This window comes from Drosophila albomicans, chromosome 2R, assembly GCF_009650485.2.
Source record: "Drosophila albomicans strain 15112-1751.03 chromosome 2R, ASM965048v2, whole genome shotgun sequence".
In the NCBI taxonomy this organism is placed as follows: domain Eukaryota; kingdom Metazoa; phylum Arthropoda; class Insecta; order Diptera; family Drosophilidae; genus Drosophila; species Drosophila albomicans.
In genome coordinates, this window is record NC_047631.2 from 29,668,484 (window position 1) to 29,686,524 (window position 18,041).

The 18,041-nt window shown below is 37.3% G+C and overlaps 1 protein-coding gene across 1 annotated transcript; it reads left to right on the top strand.

The window, feature by feature from the left end:
* The first annotated feature begins 274 nt into the window (after positions 1-274).
* LOC117574431 (sodium channel protein Nach) lies at positions 275-16,581 on the top strand. The gene is made up of 10 exons (XM_034258268.1): positions 275-534; positions 603-806; positions 912-1,226; positions 1,647-1,770; positions 1,848-1,976; positions 2,048-2,252; positions 2,337-2,502; positions 3,291-3,454; positions 3,590-3,748; positions 16,454-16,581. The coding sequence occupies exons 1-10, from the start codon at positions 275-277 to the stop codon at positions 16,579-16,581; spliced, it is 1,854 nt and encodes a 617-aa protein (XP_034114159.1).
* Positions 16,582-18,041: the final 1,460 nt, after the last annotated feature.

The window sequence follows — 18,041 nt, forward strand, 5'->3', positions numbered from 1 at the left end:
TGGAACACGAGGCCTAATTACAACAACACGCACGACATGACTGCAAAATTTTCATTAAAATGAGCCACCATGTAGAACAGTCACAGTCACAGCTTCTCCCACTCCTCTCCTCACCACTCCTATCCCTTGCTCTCCCCATGACCATGACAATGACAGGACAACTGGCAAAACCTCGTTGGAGGTCGACGTCGTCTACAAAAAGGCTCGCATTGCGTCGACAGCCGCAACAGTTGCAATCGAGCAACGAGCAACGTGGGCTGACTGAGTGCCAAACATGGCAACAACAGCAGCAGCAACAACATTTGGAGAACGGGCTGAGCGACGACTTCACCAGCGTTTGGCCATTGGACACGCCGTCTGGTGGATACCCAGCCCCAAGTCCCGCCCGCGTCCAAGCCCCGCTCCGAGGCCACGCAATGTGGAGAACGTTGCGCAGAAATTGTCATTTGGCGCCGCGTTAAAGGATTTGCTGCAGAATTTCTCGTTCCACTGTTATGGCAAATTAGTCGAGCACGGATATCGCAATCACGAACGGTGAGTAGACCCATCAGTCTGTTGCTGCTGTTGCCGTTCGCTTTGCTTTCAATTAGCTGGTCCCGCAGCTTCTTCTGGCTCATTTTCCATATAACAGCGCTGAGCGTGCTAATCGCATTCGTTTGGAATACGTATAAGGACGAGACCGAAGTGCTGGTCACCACCATCTACAATCCCCAATATCCTGTCAGTGAGGTGGATCTGCCCGCTGTCTCTGTCTGCAGCATGAATCGCATCTCCAAGCGGGCGGTGCGATATTATGCCCAGCAACTGTAAGTTAATGTGTTACGCTTTAATATAACTTTGCTCTTAAATGTATCCTTGTAACTTAACTGAGTTATTCTTTAATATTATGATTCATTCATTCGCTCTTGTAGCAGCGACAAGGATCACAGGCATCGCAATGCCAGCTTCTTTTATAGGGAACTTCGTGCATTTGGCATGTACTACGGCAGCGAAGAGTACTGTGATTATCAGCATGTGCTCGGACTTCAGAGATTTCTTGATGATAAGGACACGGAACCCTATGAGCTGTTCTTCAACAGCAGAAGACACTTGCACGATTTGACGCCCAATTGCAGCGATATGTTTGTCTCCTGTCGCTTGGCCGGACAAGCCTTCGATTGCTTAACACAATTTAGGGAATCGCTTACCAACTATGGCTTCTGCTGCACTTTTAATTTGCGTGGAAGGTGAATAAATTTTGAAACTTTTTATATAGATTATTCTATTCGTTATTTAAAGACATCTTATAAAACTTTTTTCCTGGCAAGCTCACCTATTAACCCTCAGCCCAAAACGGGCTACAATTTCATATAATTCCTCCTCCTTTATATAAATCCTTCAAGAAAGCAGACACAAAATAATATTCATTTTACATATGCTGAAAAAGGAATTGCGAAATGCAGCTTTAAAGTTTTAGTTATGGAATTAATTTCTCAATCAGTCATTTAACTAATTTAACAAATTTAACTTCAAAACAAATTTAACGGCTATCTCTTCATTATTTTAATTTAATATTTCAGGCAACAAATTATTTTAACTACTCAAGACTTAAGACTATGTATCTATTTATTTATTTACCTAATTTTTAAATTTTATTTACTTTTCAGATTCTTTAAGCCACGCCCATATTCCCAACGCTTCTTTGGCGCTGACATGGGTTTAACGCTAACCCTAAAATCGGATCGCAATGATAATTACTACAAGATGCATAAGCTGGTCGAAGGATTTGCGGTGAGCTACAGAAACACATCAGCATCTTCCAGCATCCATCATTTTAATTCAAACAGATCATTATCTACGAGCCTGAGAACTATCCGGATCCGCAGTCAGGCGGCGTCTCCCTAAGATTTGTCTCTTCCGGACGCATTACACAGTTGCCAGTAATACCGAGAATTATTGAGACGGTGCCGGAGGCGCGACACATGAGTCCCCAGGTGGTGAGTGAAGTAGTGAGTTCAATTGTCTGTCAATCATGCGAGTCAATCAATCTGCAATCTGCTAACTGCAGCGCAAATGCTTCTTTGAAGATGAAATACCTCACAACTTCTCACAACGCTACACATTCAGTAAATGCATCTCCGCATGTCGAGCACGCAGCATATTCAGCTTATGCGGATGTTTGCCCTTCAATATACCTATGAGCTTCATACCCTTTGCCATCGGACGTGTCTTCTGCACCCTCCAGCACATGGAGTGTCTGCAGCGTTACAAATGTGAGTTGATTGAGCGATTGTGTGTGTGTGTGTGAAGGGAAGTTCTCTTGTACTTGGACATTTGTAATCGTGTAATTGTTGTAGTTAAATGGCTGAATGTCATCACCACTCGCGAATTTATGCCCGGCCTGGAGCATGAGCTCGAGGATGCGCTCTACTGTCCCGACTGTCTGGCCTCCTGCTCCGAGATACGTTACAAAGTCCGCGGCGCCATGTCGCTGCCCCTCAAGGGTAACTTCAAGCCCATGACGTAAGCTGAAATATAGTTGAATACACAGTGAGAATAATTGCGAACTAAGCACAAGAAACTATTTCTGAGTTCAGAAAACAAATCTGATTTTAAAAGGTGCAAATCTAAAGTTATTCTTGAATATGTTTTTAATGATATATATGAATTTTTACTTTTGATTCAATTTTGAAACTCAAGTTTTATTTTTGAATCATATGTTATATTCTTGAGTTAAGAGTCTTTATTTACTTTTTAATGCTTTAAAAACAATCTTTTTTTTAAGATAGACTGATCTAGAGTCATCCTAGAACACTGTTTATATATATGAATTCTGTTTATATATATGAATTTATACTTAACTTTTAAATGTGTTTTTTTTTTACTTAAGTATGTTTTTCTCTGTCTGTGGATATATAAAACATAAATTTCAAGGTGACAATAATAACTTTCTAAAATGAGATTGTGCAAGATTATTCTAGATAATTGTTCGGATGATATTTCGTCATTTCGTCACTCCTGCTTCAAATTTGATGTAATCAAAAATTATTTTAGAATATTGGTCTGTCGATGTTTCTGATTTATTTCCTGCTTCAATTTATTGTTTTTATCGCATTCTTTTTCTCTCTGTGTATACTTTAAAGCACACGCTGATTGAATTTAAATGCACTGCAATTGAGACGAGTTCAAAGTAACATTTTGGCAGTTTCCGCAAATATCAAGTTACCCCAACCCAAGAGTGTCTGTTTGGGGTTTCATTTACCCTCCTTCTTCAGTCAGTTTGGGCTATAAATGAGTTTAATTTTGTGCAGCAACAGCAACTACAGGAACAGCAACAACAACAGCAGTTTCGATGCCAATAACAGTTACAGCAGCCATGACAGTTCCGAGTTGGCCGTTGTGCGTATTTACTTTGCCGAAACGCATATTCAATACTTTCGGCAGATTATTAAAAATGCCTGGTACGAGATCTTCAGTGAGTATTCCAGTCATAAAAAAACACACACACACACACATACAGACAGACAAACAATATGCAGATATGGTTTTTTTTGTTGTATTTTTTTTTTTTTTTTTTTTGGATACTCGCGTTCCTTTTGCGCCTTTGCAGGTACAATTGGCAACATCTGCGGCATCATAGCGGGCTTCTCATTGATTGGCATCTGCGAGCTGCTATTTTTCCTAGCCAAACAATTATGGCATGCATACAAAGCGGAACTGAAGGCGGAGCTCTGTCAGTCCCAGTCCCAGTCCCAGTCCAAGGCCCGGAGTCGGACTCGGATCCGGGCTAATGGCCGTGCAAAGGCAACTCAGCAGCAGCAGCAGCAGCAGCCACGACGCGAACAGCAGCAAGAACATGAGCTGGAGTTGGAGTTGGAGCCAATGGAGCTGCTCATACTGCCGTAATTGAGAGCACCGGAGTCCGTGCCAATTTTAAAGCTCACTGACTTTTATACAGTTCTCCGTGCTCTGTGCTCTTTACGCATTTATGTAGTCAAGTGTAGTTGTGTGTAGTGTTCTGTGTGTGTGTGTGTATGTATTTGTAGTAGTTGTTGACCTGCGTAACAAATGTTAATTATCGCGCACTGAGCAGCTGCCAACTGTGATTGTAGGCTGGAAGCACAACTCAAGTGCACTTACTTTGCATTGTCACATAAAAATAAACAGCACCAAGAGACAAAGTTGGGCGACAGAGGAGAGAGGAAGCGGAGCACCAAATTGGTCTTGGACATTTGCCCACTTTCTGAGCTAAGCAGCTGGACACAACAGTTGGCAAGAGTCGAAACAACAGTTATGGACCACAAAATCCATGCGACGCCTGCCTAAGCACAGTGTCTGCTGTTAGTCTTGGCACACTCGAATGGTTTTGCCTGCAATCAAAATAAATTTTTATTTGTTGTCCTTTTGCTGAGATTTTCAAGGGAGGGATGGAGGGTAAACAAAATGAAATGACGACATCGAGGCAGTTGCCAAAAACAAAATGGTCACTTTTTTCATTAATTTAATTGCATTTCAATAACACTACAACACTAAAGAATGTAGCTGCGAAAATTAAGTGAAATACTTTTAAAGTCTCTATTAAGAGTGTGTGTTGTCTGATAATAAAGTTGGCAATATTGCACGACGAGTATTTTGTTGAGCATTCGCAGCGCGTTTTAACTTAATGAAATTTTTGTGTGAGTTTTAACTTTGCAATTGATTTGCACATTCTCTTATATGGCCAACAGGAGTACACACACAGACAACACTTATAGAAATATCTGTGTGTGTGTGTGTATCTGTGTAAATGCCTTTGCGCAGCATCTAAAAATTGAAATGATTTTGCCGTTGAATTTGTAAGCGGGTTTGTTTGTTTTCCCATGCATAAAAACTGCCTAAAAATTGCAAAAAATTTAAATGAACGCACTCGACTGGAGTATTTGTATCCGTATCCGTATCCGAATGGCATTCGCAGATACATGGCCTAGACAAACATAGTAGCAAGAAAACAACACACAAACACAGCTAAAAAAAATAGGAAAAGGAAAATTCTGGCTCGCTTTTCTCTGCTCTGCTTTGCCTCGTGTGGCGTATTATCGCACAATACAATATGTATATTGGATTATTTCGTTTTTGTTCGGCGAGTTCCCTAGGCTCTGGCTCTATGACTACCTGATGTCCGCCCCTCCCCTCCTCACTTTCCTCCCCCCACCTCCTCCCACTAACACACTTGGCAATCTATGAAAAGCCAGCTGTCTGTTGTCTGTTGAATGGGGACTTTCATTTCGTAGGGCACTAGTTAAGTTCTGTTTTCAAATTACTTCAACAAACATATTTACTTTCTATGCATTTTTTTGTTAAAATTTGATCAATTTTATGTAAAAATTAAATGTTGTTCAAATTGTTTAACTGAATTTCTTTTTTAGTGATTTCGGAAGACATTGCGACGTGATTAGCTGTAAATGTCTATCGCAGCTTGACAATAAATTTAGTAGTAATAAATGTTTGAGCTAAGAACTGTTAATGATCTACGAGTTGAAGCAACCACGACACGTGTCGAAAACTTTTCTCAAAACAGATTCAAGTGTCTAGGGCTTCTCTGCAACTAAAAATAAATGCTAATAGATTTTGATTGCCAAGTGGGGAACGAATAGAAACTGAAGCCAAGTGTATGCCATATTTAGTTTTCAATGTCAAAGATCAGAAACTCATTTCAAGTTTCCAGGAATATCAACGCTGTCGAAAAGTTTTTGGGCAATTAAATGCATAACATACTACATATTCCATCAGTTGACGAGGCTGGGCAGCAATTTGCTAAATGAACTAGAAGATTTCTGGAATTGCCTAATGACGAGTTTGTTGTTAAAGCTAAATATTTGAAAATTATTGGGGAAATTGTATTTTGTATATTTTTCATTACTTTTTCAGGGAATTGTTTATTAAATAGCATAAAGTATTTAAGTGAAGTTAACTTATCTTACACATGTTTTGTAATTTATTAAAAACATTTCGTATTGTATATTTTTCATTACTTTTTCAGAGAATTATGTATTGAATTGTTTTGCACTTTTAAAGTCATAAAGTTAAGTTTTGTTCTAGCACATTATTTGTTTTTTATTGAGAACATTTTATTTACATATTTATTTTTCATTACTTTTCCAGAAAATTTTCTGTTGAATGAAATTAAATTTATTTTTTTTAAACTTGTTTGCTTGTTCATTAAATACGCTACATTTTCTAGCAGTTTTTGTTGATGTCGAACTAATTCTCAAATGAGATTCATTTGGTATTTTTGTAATAAGTTTTTTGTATTTAATTTTCTATAATTTTTATTAAGTTTTCAGAGTATTGTCTAATAAATTGTTTTATAAACATTTAGTATTTTTGTAATAAGTTTTTTGTATTTAGTTTTCTATAATTTTTATTACATTTTCAGTGCATTGCCTAATAAATTGTTTTACAAATATTTTATGCTTTTTTAAAAGGATTTTTGTATTGAGTTTTGTATCATTTTTATTCAATTTTCAGAGCATTGTCTAATAAATTGTTTTACAAATGAAAATGAATCAAATAAATGCGCGTTAAAGTATTCAAATTGTTGTCGGCTTGAAATTCAGTTTGTGCCAAATTCTTTGGCATTTGCTATAGCCTAAATCTTAAATACTTTTGGCTGGTTTGAGAAACCCTCATTCCCCTTCCCCTTCCTGAGAAATTCCCTTACCTTTTTGGCGCATAAATAAAGCTTAGCCTCCTTTCGCGTGGCCTTATGGGGTTAAGCTGGCGGCAAAGCGCCCTACTAAGACCATTAAGCATCTCTCTCTCGTCTTCAGTCTCAGCCGAATTTCAATGTGTTGGTTTGGAAATACGTCCAAATCCCCTCAACCCAATACCCATTTAAAGCACTTTGTTTTTAACCGGGCTCTACGACTTTATACTTTATTTTTCGCTCTCTCAGTTTCTTTTTATGCCTTCCACTGTGTGTGTGTGCTTGGTTTCTTTTTTGTTTGTTGTTGTTTTTTAGGGGCAGCGACGACAGAAACATCGTCGTCTGGTTTTTAGGCGACATCCAGAATATCCAGAAGTTCCTGGCCGCTTAAGCTTTCAATTTGGTTGTGTCGTTGGTGTAGTGTTGTTGCCTTTAAGAGGACTGCTGAATTATTAAAGAGAACGCGACGCGTTTTAAGAGTTTCGCCTTTGTTCATGTATTTGTGTTTTTTGTTTTGTCGTCTGCCTCTTGTCTGCGGTCTAGCATGAAAAAACATGCCAACAAATTACGATACTTGACTAAACAAAAGCTCATGCACACACCTGTGAATGCTGCTTTTTTTCTTTCCACTCACTTCGTTTTTATTTTTTGGAAACTAGGCTAAGATTTTAATGGACAGTTTGCTGTGTACGAGTATGATTTAATCTGGCGCTGTATTGATGGCAGCATGCGTCATAAACATAGCTAATACCCAGCTTAACAGTCACTCTGCTCCCCAATGCTCTGCTCCATCTCCATCTTCTGAGTTCATTCAAGCGTTGTTGGGACGCTCTATTTGCCGTACATTGCACCCACAGCTATTTACGCATGCCGGAATCAGAGCTGTGATTCTGAATGCGTAGCTGTCAAAAAAAAGAATATCTTTCTGAAATGTTCAGCTTTATGAAAATCCCCAAGCAAAACCGCCCACAAACCCCTCGTCAGACTCAATCTCCGACCAAAAAAACAGCTGCGTCTAGCGTCTAGACATCAATCAACACCTTGGCCAAGTTGATTGACAGCCGAAACGACAGCATGAAATATAAATCTGTCATTTGCATGTTGAAGTCTCGTTTGAAATCAATATGAATATACTACTTGAGAACTGCTTCGCTCTCGTTGTTGTTGTTGTTGTTGCTATTGCTGTTGCTGCTGCGGTTGTTATTATTATTGCTAGCAAAGTCAATTTGTCAAAAACAGGCCGCTCCCAATCTTCCACCCACAAGCACAACAGCACTCAAAGGCTTTTCATTTCAGTTCGGCGTTTTTTGTTTTTGTATTTTTCAGTTCTTGTTCACAAACAAGAAAACGAGGAAAATCAGTCAATGTTTTCATCGGTTTCATCTGTTTGCATTGCAGCTTAAAAACAGATTTTTCTCACCCGCTGGCCGAAAAAAATTATAAAAAAAAAACATAAATATTTATTTGTGGGCACGTTCGAAAATTGAGACAGCCAGAGTGTGAGAGAGAGAGAGAGAAAAGAGAATCAACAGCGCGGTGGTAGCATATTTAATTAATACAAAATAAATGATTGGGAAATAAATTACATAAATAAATTTGGTTCTCGAATGCAGCAGACGTGAAATTGTTATTTGAGCATAATAAAAATATTTGTTAATACTCCTCCATTTCGACCAATACCCCCAACGGACTTTGCACTTTGCTGACTATTTATTTAAATCGTTTAATCATATTTATGTGGTCCGGGATTGTTTTAAAACATATTTGCACGCTGCATTTGTTCCCACGTTCTGGATTCTTAAAAGCCATGTGCATCAATTGGGAGAGAGTATTTTTGATGAAATAATATAAAAGTAAATATATGAAAATATTTTGATTCACCAAGTAAATAAACTTAAAAGTTGCCAAATAAAGATTCTTCATTAAAGAATAATCTTAAATTTATATAATATTGGAAATTTTATATTTATTACATCAGAGTATTTACAAGTCTATAAATTATCTACTCGTGAATCTGTCTCGTCTGCTCATTTGTTAAAAAATAGTTAAGCTTATTACAATTACAATAAGTGCAAAGCTTTAAGTCTATATGCTACTGGCTTTGTGGCTTGATATTCATTAAATGCCCTGCAGATATTGAAATCTTGGGTATAAACATTAAAGATGGATACTGAATAGTAAGGAAACTATGGAACTTAATATAGTAATAATAAAGCAAAAGCTTAAACATGGATAAAGAATTTCATTAAAGAAAGAAAAGTTTACATAAAATATATTAAAGTTTTTCCTTTTTATTAATTGTATTCAATACTTTATTATTTTATTTTATTTTTATATATTTTATTTACTTTAATTTATACTAAGCAAATTTATTGGCTTGTTTTTATCATATTACAGGAATAGAAAATCTTTAGAGTAGCTTTTAATTATATCACTTAGTTGAGTTAAGTTTCTAAATTAAATATTTAATCTGCTATTATCGTATCTTTAAGTTTGGCACACCCCATTTGTTTTTATTCATTTTGCTCCCCAGCTCCTTTTAAGCGAAAACATTTCAATGAAGAACACAATCGCATTTTAAATGCGATATTCAATTGCATTACACATATCTTAATATTCATTCAACACGCTGACTGCGGAGTTGGCTGTGGAATTCTCTCCAAAGAGCAAAGTGAGGAGGAGGAAAGGAGACTACTGAAAGAGAAGAAGAAGCACGCGGATTGAGTTGTCTGTGTCTGTGTGTGGGAAAATTGTTGTTTATGTTTTACACGCTGCTTGTAATTTTCGCTGGCGAAAATGCTGAAAATATCCTGCAGCTGATTTTTAATTACGAAAATACAAAAAAGAAAGTTGTTGCGATTTCATGTATGTAAACACAATCACGCACACAGCGAGAGACAGACACACACACAAACACACACACACTTGCAAGTGACTTGCTAGACCTCAATGAAGCCGTCTGGCATTCTCTATCTTCCTCTTGCTCTTCATCTCTTTCTCTCTCGTTATCGTTCTCTCATGCTGTTGCTGTGTTTGTGTTTGGCAGCAGATTTCAATTTTTGTGTGTTAATTACATTGCCAGCATAAGTTCAGCCGCCCCCTCTTGCCCCTCTTGCCGCCTTTGGCATCGTGGGGGCGTGGTTTGGCCGCCCTCATTGTGTGTGGCTGCTGCTGCTGCTTGTGTTAAGCATTTTGGCGCTTCTGAATGTTTAATTATCAAAAATTTGCACTTGATCCTTGGTTGGTTCTTTCATTCTTTTTGGGCCACATTACGTTTTATGGCCACATGTGTGTGTGTGTGTTAGTGTATATGTCTGTGATGTCTGTTGGGCTTATGGTAATTGCAAGCTCTTTATCTATGTGTGTATGTGTGTGAGTTTGTTCCTAATGTTTTACAAGTACTGTATACTATAGATACTTACTTGCTGCTTATCCGGCCAGAGGAGTCAGGGAGGGGGGAAGTGGGGATACTTTGTGGCCAAAAATTTGATTTGCTTGTGCTGGAATTTTGCATAATTCAAGCGAATGCCATAAGGGCCAAGCTAGTTGGCCTCTTGTCTATTTACTTATTAATGCTCAACAACATTCTGCTAACAACAACAACAAGCAAGCAAATTATTTATAATTACAAACAGTTGAAGGGAAGCACTAAAGGAGACTAAGTACAGAACAGAGAACAGAGAAACAACAAAAGTCGCCGCACATTTTTCATTTTTATGCGTTTCGTGTGGGCGTCAACAACAACAACGAGGACAATTTAATGCCTTTAAAACAGCAAAATAGCGTTAAAGCAAAGGAAACGAAAATGATAAAGCTGTAAGAGAAGTTTGAGCAGCTCTCAAGTATATGAGAACAACATCCCTCACACTGTTTCGGGGTCGTCTGCCGGATTCCCGTTTCTGGTTTCTCTTATTATCCCGTTGTCGCCTGACAAATAAACACACACTGTCCTCTAAAAAAGCACCAACAAGAGCAGCAACAGCAGCAGCAACACCAACAGCAGCAACAGCAGCAACAGCATCAACCAACAACAGCATTAAATTAAATACATAAATCATATTTTTGTGTGTGCCGACAGGGTGTTCACATCCTCAACATAAAGCTGGGGGAAGAAGAGTGCGGCTTTTTAGTAAGCGTTGCGGCGTGGCAGGAAAAAACAGAAGAAAATAAAAGAGAAAACAACACACAAAATGGTCAACTAGAAAGGGATTGACTAAGAGATACTCTATATGAAATAAAAGCAGAATATTATTTAAAAGAAATATTGTGTTACTTGGAAACTTCCTTTACTAAAACTTAAGCGATTCTTCTGAAATATTTAAGATCATAAATTGATTATTGAGAAATTGTGAAAGGAATATTATTATTAAAACTTAAGCAATTCTTCTTCTAAAATATTTAAGGATCATAAATTGACCATTGAGAAATTGTGAAAAGAATATTATTATTATAAATTATGCTATTATTACCACTACTAATTATAATTATAAAATTCTGTATTTCTCTTTGTTTGTGAAAGTTAAGAAACTAATAATATAAATAATATTGTGATATCGCCCTCTTATTAAAGTCTGTATTTATAATTTTCTGAAATATTTAGGATATTTAAAAGTCTTTTAATTAGATCTCATATGATAGTTGAATATTGAAAACTTGTGAGAATACTATTTTTAATTTAATTAGTATCATTAATATTACTTTTTTTTATTATTACCGCTAAAAATCTAAATTCCAAATATTTTAGCAGCTTTCTCCTAAAAATCTGCATTTCGCCTTACATTTTTCTGTAATGTAATTTGCCTTTTAATATGCCCATTTCTCGTCAGCATTTCACTGAGTATCCAAATGAAAAGACAAATAAAGTAAATAGGGAAAACTTTTTTGTTGTAATTATAAATGTCTAGCAGCGACAGAGACACAGTCCCAGACATTGTTTATCATTTTTCAGGGGTAATGCTCTTTGGATGCGGAACAAGGTCCAAACTTGTCTTAAAGTTCAAATTAAGCTTCAAATAATATACCCAGAACCCAAAAACTTGTTGATTAAATGTTTGTCTTTAAAGCGCTTGAGAGATTCTTAATACTAAATTGTGGACCAAGTTATGAGAGAGGATGATGAATGATGGGTGCCATGTGCAAGCATTAAGTCTTTTTTAAAGTAAGCTAACATTTTGTAGATACTTTCAGTAGAGTCTAGTTTAAAAATGTACACAACTTTATTAAATTTTCGAATTACAAATTTGAATATTTTTGAGAAAAGTGTAAAAAATATAAATTTTATTGAAAAGTTAAATTTCTATTGTGCGTACAATGATTAATGCACTTTCAACGCAATTTATGTAGGATTTATTTAAATCAACTCTCGTTTCTAAAGCACTTGATGCTCATTAATCCAATATCCGTGCTGATTAAAAGTCACATTTTGTCACTTTATGCTTCAACGAGTGTAAAGCCGAGCTAACAGACACATCTTCCTCTTTCCCCCCTCTTTATACACTCACACACACACACGCAGCTCACCCTTTGTGCGTATATTATCTACATAATTAATTGTTAATGACGATTATATGTAATTAACATGTTAAGGCTCTTTGCATTGACGGGGGAAATGGGGAGGGGGAGAGGCGAACCGTGTGCGAGTTTAATTTATGCGCGAGATTTAAAATTAATTTCACATTATTTGCTAAATCAAGCGTAAATGCGATAAATTAATAGTTAAAATCAGCATAGAGAATGCATATGACTGAATGCATTGAAACATGTTGTTACACACACAACAACAACAAAAAAACAAGTAAGAAAGCTACAGTCGAGTGTACTCGACTGTGAGATACCCGCTACCCATTTTGAATAAAAGAAATATATTTTGAGGTATTTTCTCAAAATATACCAAATATACTGCAAAAATACTAAAAATATACCGAATGGTATATTTGGTATATCGACATAGTACCGTATTCAAAATATACCATAGACAGCACAATATACCAGATTGTCAGCCAAAGCAACTAAGACCCCTAGTAAGTAGGCGTTACTGCCCATACAAAAGTATTTCTTTAATAACTTCCACAATTTTTATCTGATCGCAACCAAAATTTCAGAAATCATAAATACTATAGTTATTATTGTATATACCGAAATTCGGAACTCTAGCTTTAAAATTACGCTTGTTATTCGATTTTTTTGATTTGCGGGGGCGGAAGTGGGCGTGGCAAAAATTTGAAACAAACTTGATCTGCGTGCAAACATAACAAATGCTGTCGAAAAAAAATTATAGCTCTATCTCTTATAGTCTCTGAGATCCAGTGTTTCATACGGACAGACGGACAGACGGACAGACGGACAGACACACAGACGGACAGACGGACATGGCTATATCGTCTCGGCTGTTGACGCTGATCAAGAATATATATACTTTATAGGGTCGGAGATGCCTCCTTCTACCTGTTACATACATTTCCTGCCGGCACAAAGTTATAATACCCTTCTACCCTATGGGTAGCGGGTATAATAAAGAGGAAAAAATTCCATTTTGTTATCAACTAAAACAAAGGTAAAATCGTTTTTTCCAATTTTCATGTCAAATGCCTTTTCTTTGTAATTTTGTATCGAATTTTTTTTGTTGCTACTATTAAATATTAAAAGCACCACATTTGGCTGGCCTTTGAAAGGGATTTTCTATTATCCTTTAGAGGAGAATCAAAGTTTGCATCGGGGGGATTTTACATAAATAAATTTACAAATCGGTTTAGCCTGAGGCGGTTTTTTGGGAGGCTGACTTTGCATCACTTTTGATGGGCTGTTTGTCTTTTACGAGCACAGATTGTTAATGCAAAAGTTACTCAGACAAAAAACACCAAATATAAAAAAAAGGGTGTCGAAAGTATTTTCCCTTTCCCTCCCCCCACCAGCTCTTATTCACATCGAGTTAGCTGTTGCTTGTCATCACTTTTGCACGTGGCTTTTTTAATGCTGCTCAGCCACCTCTCAAATATTTGGCTTGCGATTCATTTGGTTAAGCAAATTTTTGATGATTTGCTGGCGAGTTTTAGAGTCCAGTTGTCACTTTTAATTGGTGCATATTTAATATGGCTCAGATGTTGTTTGTTGCTTTTTGCATTTGGCTCTTGCTTTGCTCATTACTTGCCACATTTTATGCCCTTTTCATGACGTGATTCTCTTGGCCATCACACAAAAACCTCTTTCGCTTTCATCTTCATCAGTAACAACAACAAAAACAAAAACAACTTGAATAACATTTTTCCTGCCGCGTTGCATATTTTAGTATACGACGAAGTATAATGTTCAGTTTTGTGTTTGCTCTCCCACAAAATGCTTGTAATACATTTTACACAATGCCCATTCTCATTTGGGGGACCTGCACATAATTTCTATGCGAGAGTTGTCGTAAAAAGTGCATAAAATAAATGTGCACCAAAAAAGCTGTAGTTAAAATAAACAGTAAAAACGGACAACTAGCTTAGTCGATGGTCAAGCGGGTAATCAGCTTGAATATACCCTGTAAAATAGAGTCTGAGAAAAGTTGGAGAAGTGGCAAGCTAGAGAAATAAGCTTTACTTGCTTATAAGTTAGAAGAGATAAGGAAATTCAAGGCTCAATAATTTGCTAGAAATTAAAGCATATTTTAAGATGAGAAGAATATTTTAATTTCTTAGAAGTATCATTTGATTTTAATTCTGTTCGTAAAAGTTGATCGACTAAAAGAATAACGATCAAATTTTTAAATATTTAATGTTGGAAAGCAAATTTTCGAATCATAATAGAACTATATAGATTCTTTGGTAAAAATGAATGAATGTCTTTATATTAGAAAAAAGTTTAAGCACAAAAGAAGATTCACTTATCTAAAATATATATAATATCATTAAAAAAGTCAGAGCATAATCAAGAAATCTTAATGGCTCATTGATGGAAATTTTGAGGGCGACTTTTGCAGCACAAAGTTTTGCAGCGTTGACAAATGAAGGCAATTTTTTGTTTAGGAGCATACCCAATGACATCACCTCATTTTAGGGGGTATATAAATAATAATTGGCATTGGCAACGCAATGGTCGGGAGTGAAGGGTCAACATCATTTGCTGGGTTCGTTGATTCGTTCATTCGTCCGATGTGCGCTGCGTTGCGTTGCGCTTTTCTGCGTCATTTTAAACGATGATACTTAAGTTTCCATTAAAGCACTTGCCGCGACCATCAATTCAATAACTGCCAGGGACGGCTTGGGTTGGGTTCGGTTGGGGTTTTGAGCTTTAGCTTGGGTTGGGTTTGGGTTTGGGTTTGGACTGGGCTGGGCGAGTTGCCAGTTCGAGTGCGTAGTAGTTGCCCCTTGTTGTTGCTGCTGCCACAACCACTGAAGTCAAGCATGCGCTGCGGTTTTCTCAGCCCAACAACATTTGTATTGCGATGTGCAGTTGCTGTGGGCGGTCAGGCCAAATATTTACAGCGTACAACTTTTGCAGCAACAAACTGTATTTATTGTATGGCCCTCGTATGTATATATGTATGCATGTAGTAGTGAGCATAAGTACATTAAATGCAGATGCCAAACTACTACTGAACTCACTTCAGCAACATTTCCATAAACTACTTTTTTTCAGTTACGAATTGAAAGTGAGCTTCGCGAAAACAAAAGAAAATACTTATCAACTAATTGTACAATTGCAGTAACTGCACTACTTTAAACTCATTGCAGTTGCAGTTGCCAACCATGGCAACTATACTATACTATATGCACTATATGGTATATGATGGATATACTATATATATACTGCATACACTCGTAGTTGGGGGGCTTATTGATTGTCGGCATGTAAATTGAGTGCCGCAGTTGAAAACATTGAACGCGCCGCGCGCGCAATTTCATTACGGGGCTTTTTTTCATTTAAGCGTCACAGGCCGCAAATATTTGTACTTTAAACGGAAATAAGTTCGTAAAGGCCATGGCTTAATGCATTTCGTTGGCCTAAAAACGCGCTGCACCAGGCAACAACGCAAGCATAAAGCAAATTTAAAAAACAAAAGTCAATTTAACATTAGCAACAGCGACTTCGCAGCTTCGTCGAATTTGTTAATACTCTAACTGCTGAGGGGAGATAAGAAATTATTTATTTGTAGCCGATGATGAATTGATTTTAATTTGTAGAAATTTTTAACCCGCATTAATCAATGCAAGAAGTACTTATACTTTATTGATTTGATTGGGGTTTGCCCATTATGCCTGCAAACCAATGTTTTATCACTTTAATAACTTAGATTACGTTCAACGTTTTTCTGTTTCTTTCTAACTACATTCATTTTTACTTTTGTTGCAAACAATTAAATTTAATTCGCAATTAGTTTTAAATTTTATTTTGAAAGTATTACCAAATTTTGTATTTGTAATCATTGATCATATGATCATTTGTCGACTGTTGGCAAACTAAATTATATATTTGTCATTATTTATTTTATTATTATTCCAACTTGACTGCAAGTTTTTAATTCATTTATAATTTTGAAAACTTGTCGACTGCTTAAAGACCAAATAATATATTTTTAACTATTTATTTCATTACTCTTCCATCAATTAAAATGCTAGTGCTTAATTAAAATCCAATTTTTGATTTATATTCCAATTTTTTATAATAATTTCTTTGGTTCAACGACATGGCCAAGTCTTGATGCCCTTCGCAAGCGTATTGCAAAACAAGTTTCCGGCTATGATTACGCACTCAGCACACTCGACCCAAGTCCGATTGAGAATACTTGAAATAATTATATAATTTTGCAAGCTGGAAATATTTATGAAGCCTCAGGCAAGGCGAACGTAGAAGCCATAGACGAAGCAAACCAAAGTCAGAGTCAGAGTCTGAGTCTCAGGCCAAGGCAGATGCAGAGTTGGAAGTTGGAGATGAAGTGAATCTGTTGGCAGAGAGTCTAATTCCTGGACTTTGGAGTTGTGGACCCCGCAAGCTGATGTGAAAATGATAAGTTTGTGGTTGAGGGCAGTGCTTAATAATAATGATAATGTGTCATAAGGTAATTATTCAGTTGCAAAAGGTTGTGGGGCATAAATAAATATCCTGCAGTTATTTGGAGTGTGTGTTGACAGCGAAATTGATTGCAATTAATGGCCAATGGCAAATGACAGGCCAGCTGGGCAGATGCAATGGGACAACTTAAGGGATTCCACAACGGATCTCGGTTGTTGCTGATGCTGCTGCCAGCTGCAGTTTGAAGTGAGTGCATCAGCTTGTGGCTGAGGCTGAGTGCATTGGCTCAAAAGATGTTTGACGGACGGAAAGTCAACAGTGTCTAGAGGTAAAGAGCAAAGAGCAGCACACTAAGATGCCAGGGCATGGTTTATCAATTAGGCAAATTAGTTGGGCGAAGTAACTTTTGCCAGCCTCAGCTTAAATGGGGCTAATGAAGAGCTCAACTTAAAGAGCGAGTGAGTGCATTTAGAAATCAATTAGTTAGCCAGTTAGTTGGCAGTCTACAGTGCACCACAGACCCAAATGGCAGCTCCACACACAGGCAGCTCTTCACAGTAAGCCAATTTGACTATGTCAATACTATATCGTAGCCAACATCGTATACAAGTCAAGTCTCAGCACAGACACACACAAAGGATAAAAGAGAGACATGAACGAATGCGATTTGCCTCGAATGCCTCGGCTCGGCATGTAAATATTCAAATCAAAAGCGCAATTGAATGTGCGAGTAAATGTCATCGTATCTTGCATTCAAATCTTTGATTGCCAGCTATTCAGTATAGCAAAAAAAAAAATAAAAAGAAGAAGCGAGTTTATTGCACTACACTTGGCACTCAGCCAGACGATGGATGTTGTCGGGGGAAGCAGCAGGAGTAGCGGATATATAGCATACTATAGACTCCATTCACTTACCTGGCTGTGTGTATCTGTGACTGTGATTCGAGCTCTGGCTCTTGCTCTGGCTCTGGTGACACTCAGACACAGTGCTGGGAATTGACACAGAATAGCTGCCAAATGCCAAGGCACAAAGCGAAATGAGGAAGTGTTTAAAAAATAAAAAAAAAGAAGAAGAAGAAGGAAAGAGGCAAGCGAAGCGAGTAGAATAGTTACCACTGCATATAAATAGGGTAGTAGTGGTCGTGATAGCATGGCTAAAATACAGGAAGTTGGCAACGACAACGGCAATGGCAACGGTAACGTGGCATTGATCTTAGCATTGGACACTCGCCTTCTACTTCTTCTATAGCTTCATTTGGCCTAAGGTTGAGGTTGAGGTTGAACCGTTGCTTTGCCTGCGGGTCAGCTTCATAATATAAACTGCGGTTGCGTTGCTTTCAACTGCGCCCTGGTTGGAAATTTGAAGCTACACAAAAAAAATGCTGCT

What these genes read in the sequence shown, in the direction of transcription:
- LOC117574431 (XM_034258268.1), top strand. Translation starts at nt 275, where the DNA reads ATGGCAACAACAGCAGCAGCAACAACATTTGGAGAACGGGCTGAGCGA. An exon ending in CGATATTATGCCCAGCAACT is followed by an intron (nt 807 to 911) that starts GTAAGTTAATGT and finishes TCGCTCTTGTAG; the next exon opens with CAGCGACAAGGATCACAGGC. An exon ending in GGTAACTTCAAGCCCATGAC is followed by an intron (nt 2,503 to 3,290) that starts GTAAGCTGAAAT and finishes AATTTTGTGCAG; the next exon opens with CAACAGCAACTACAGGAACA.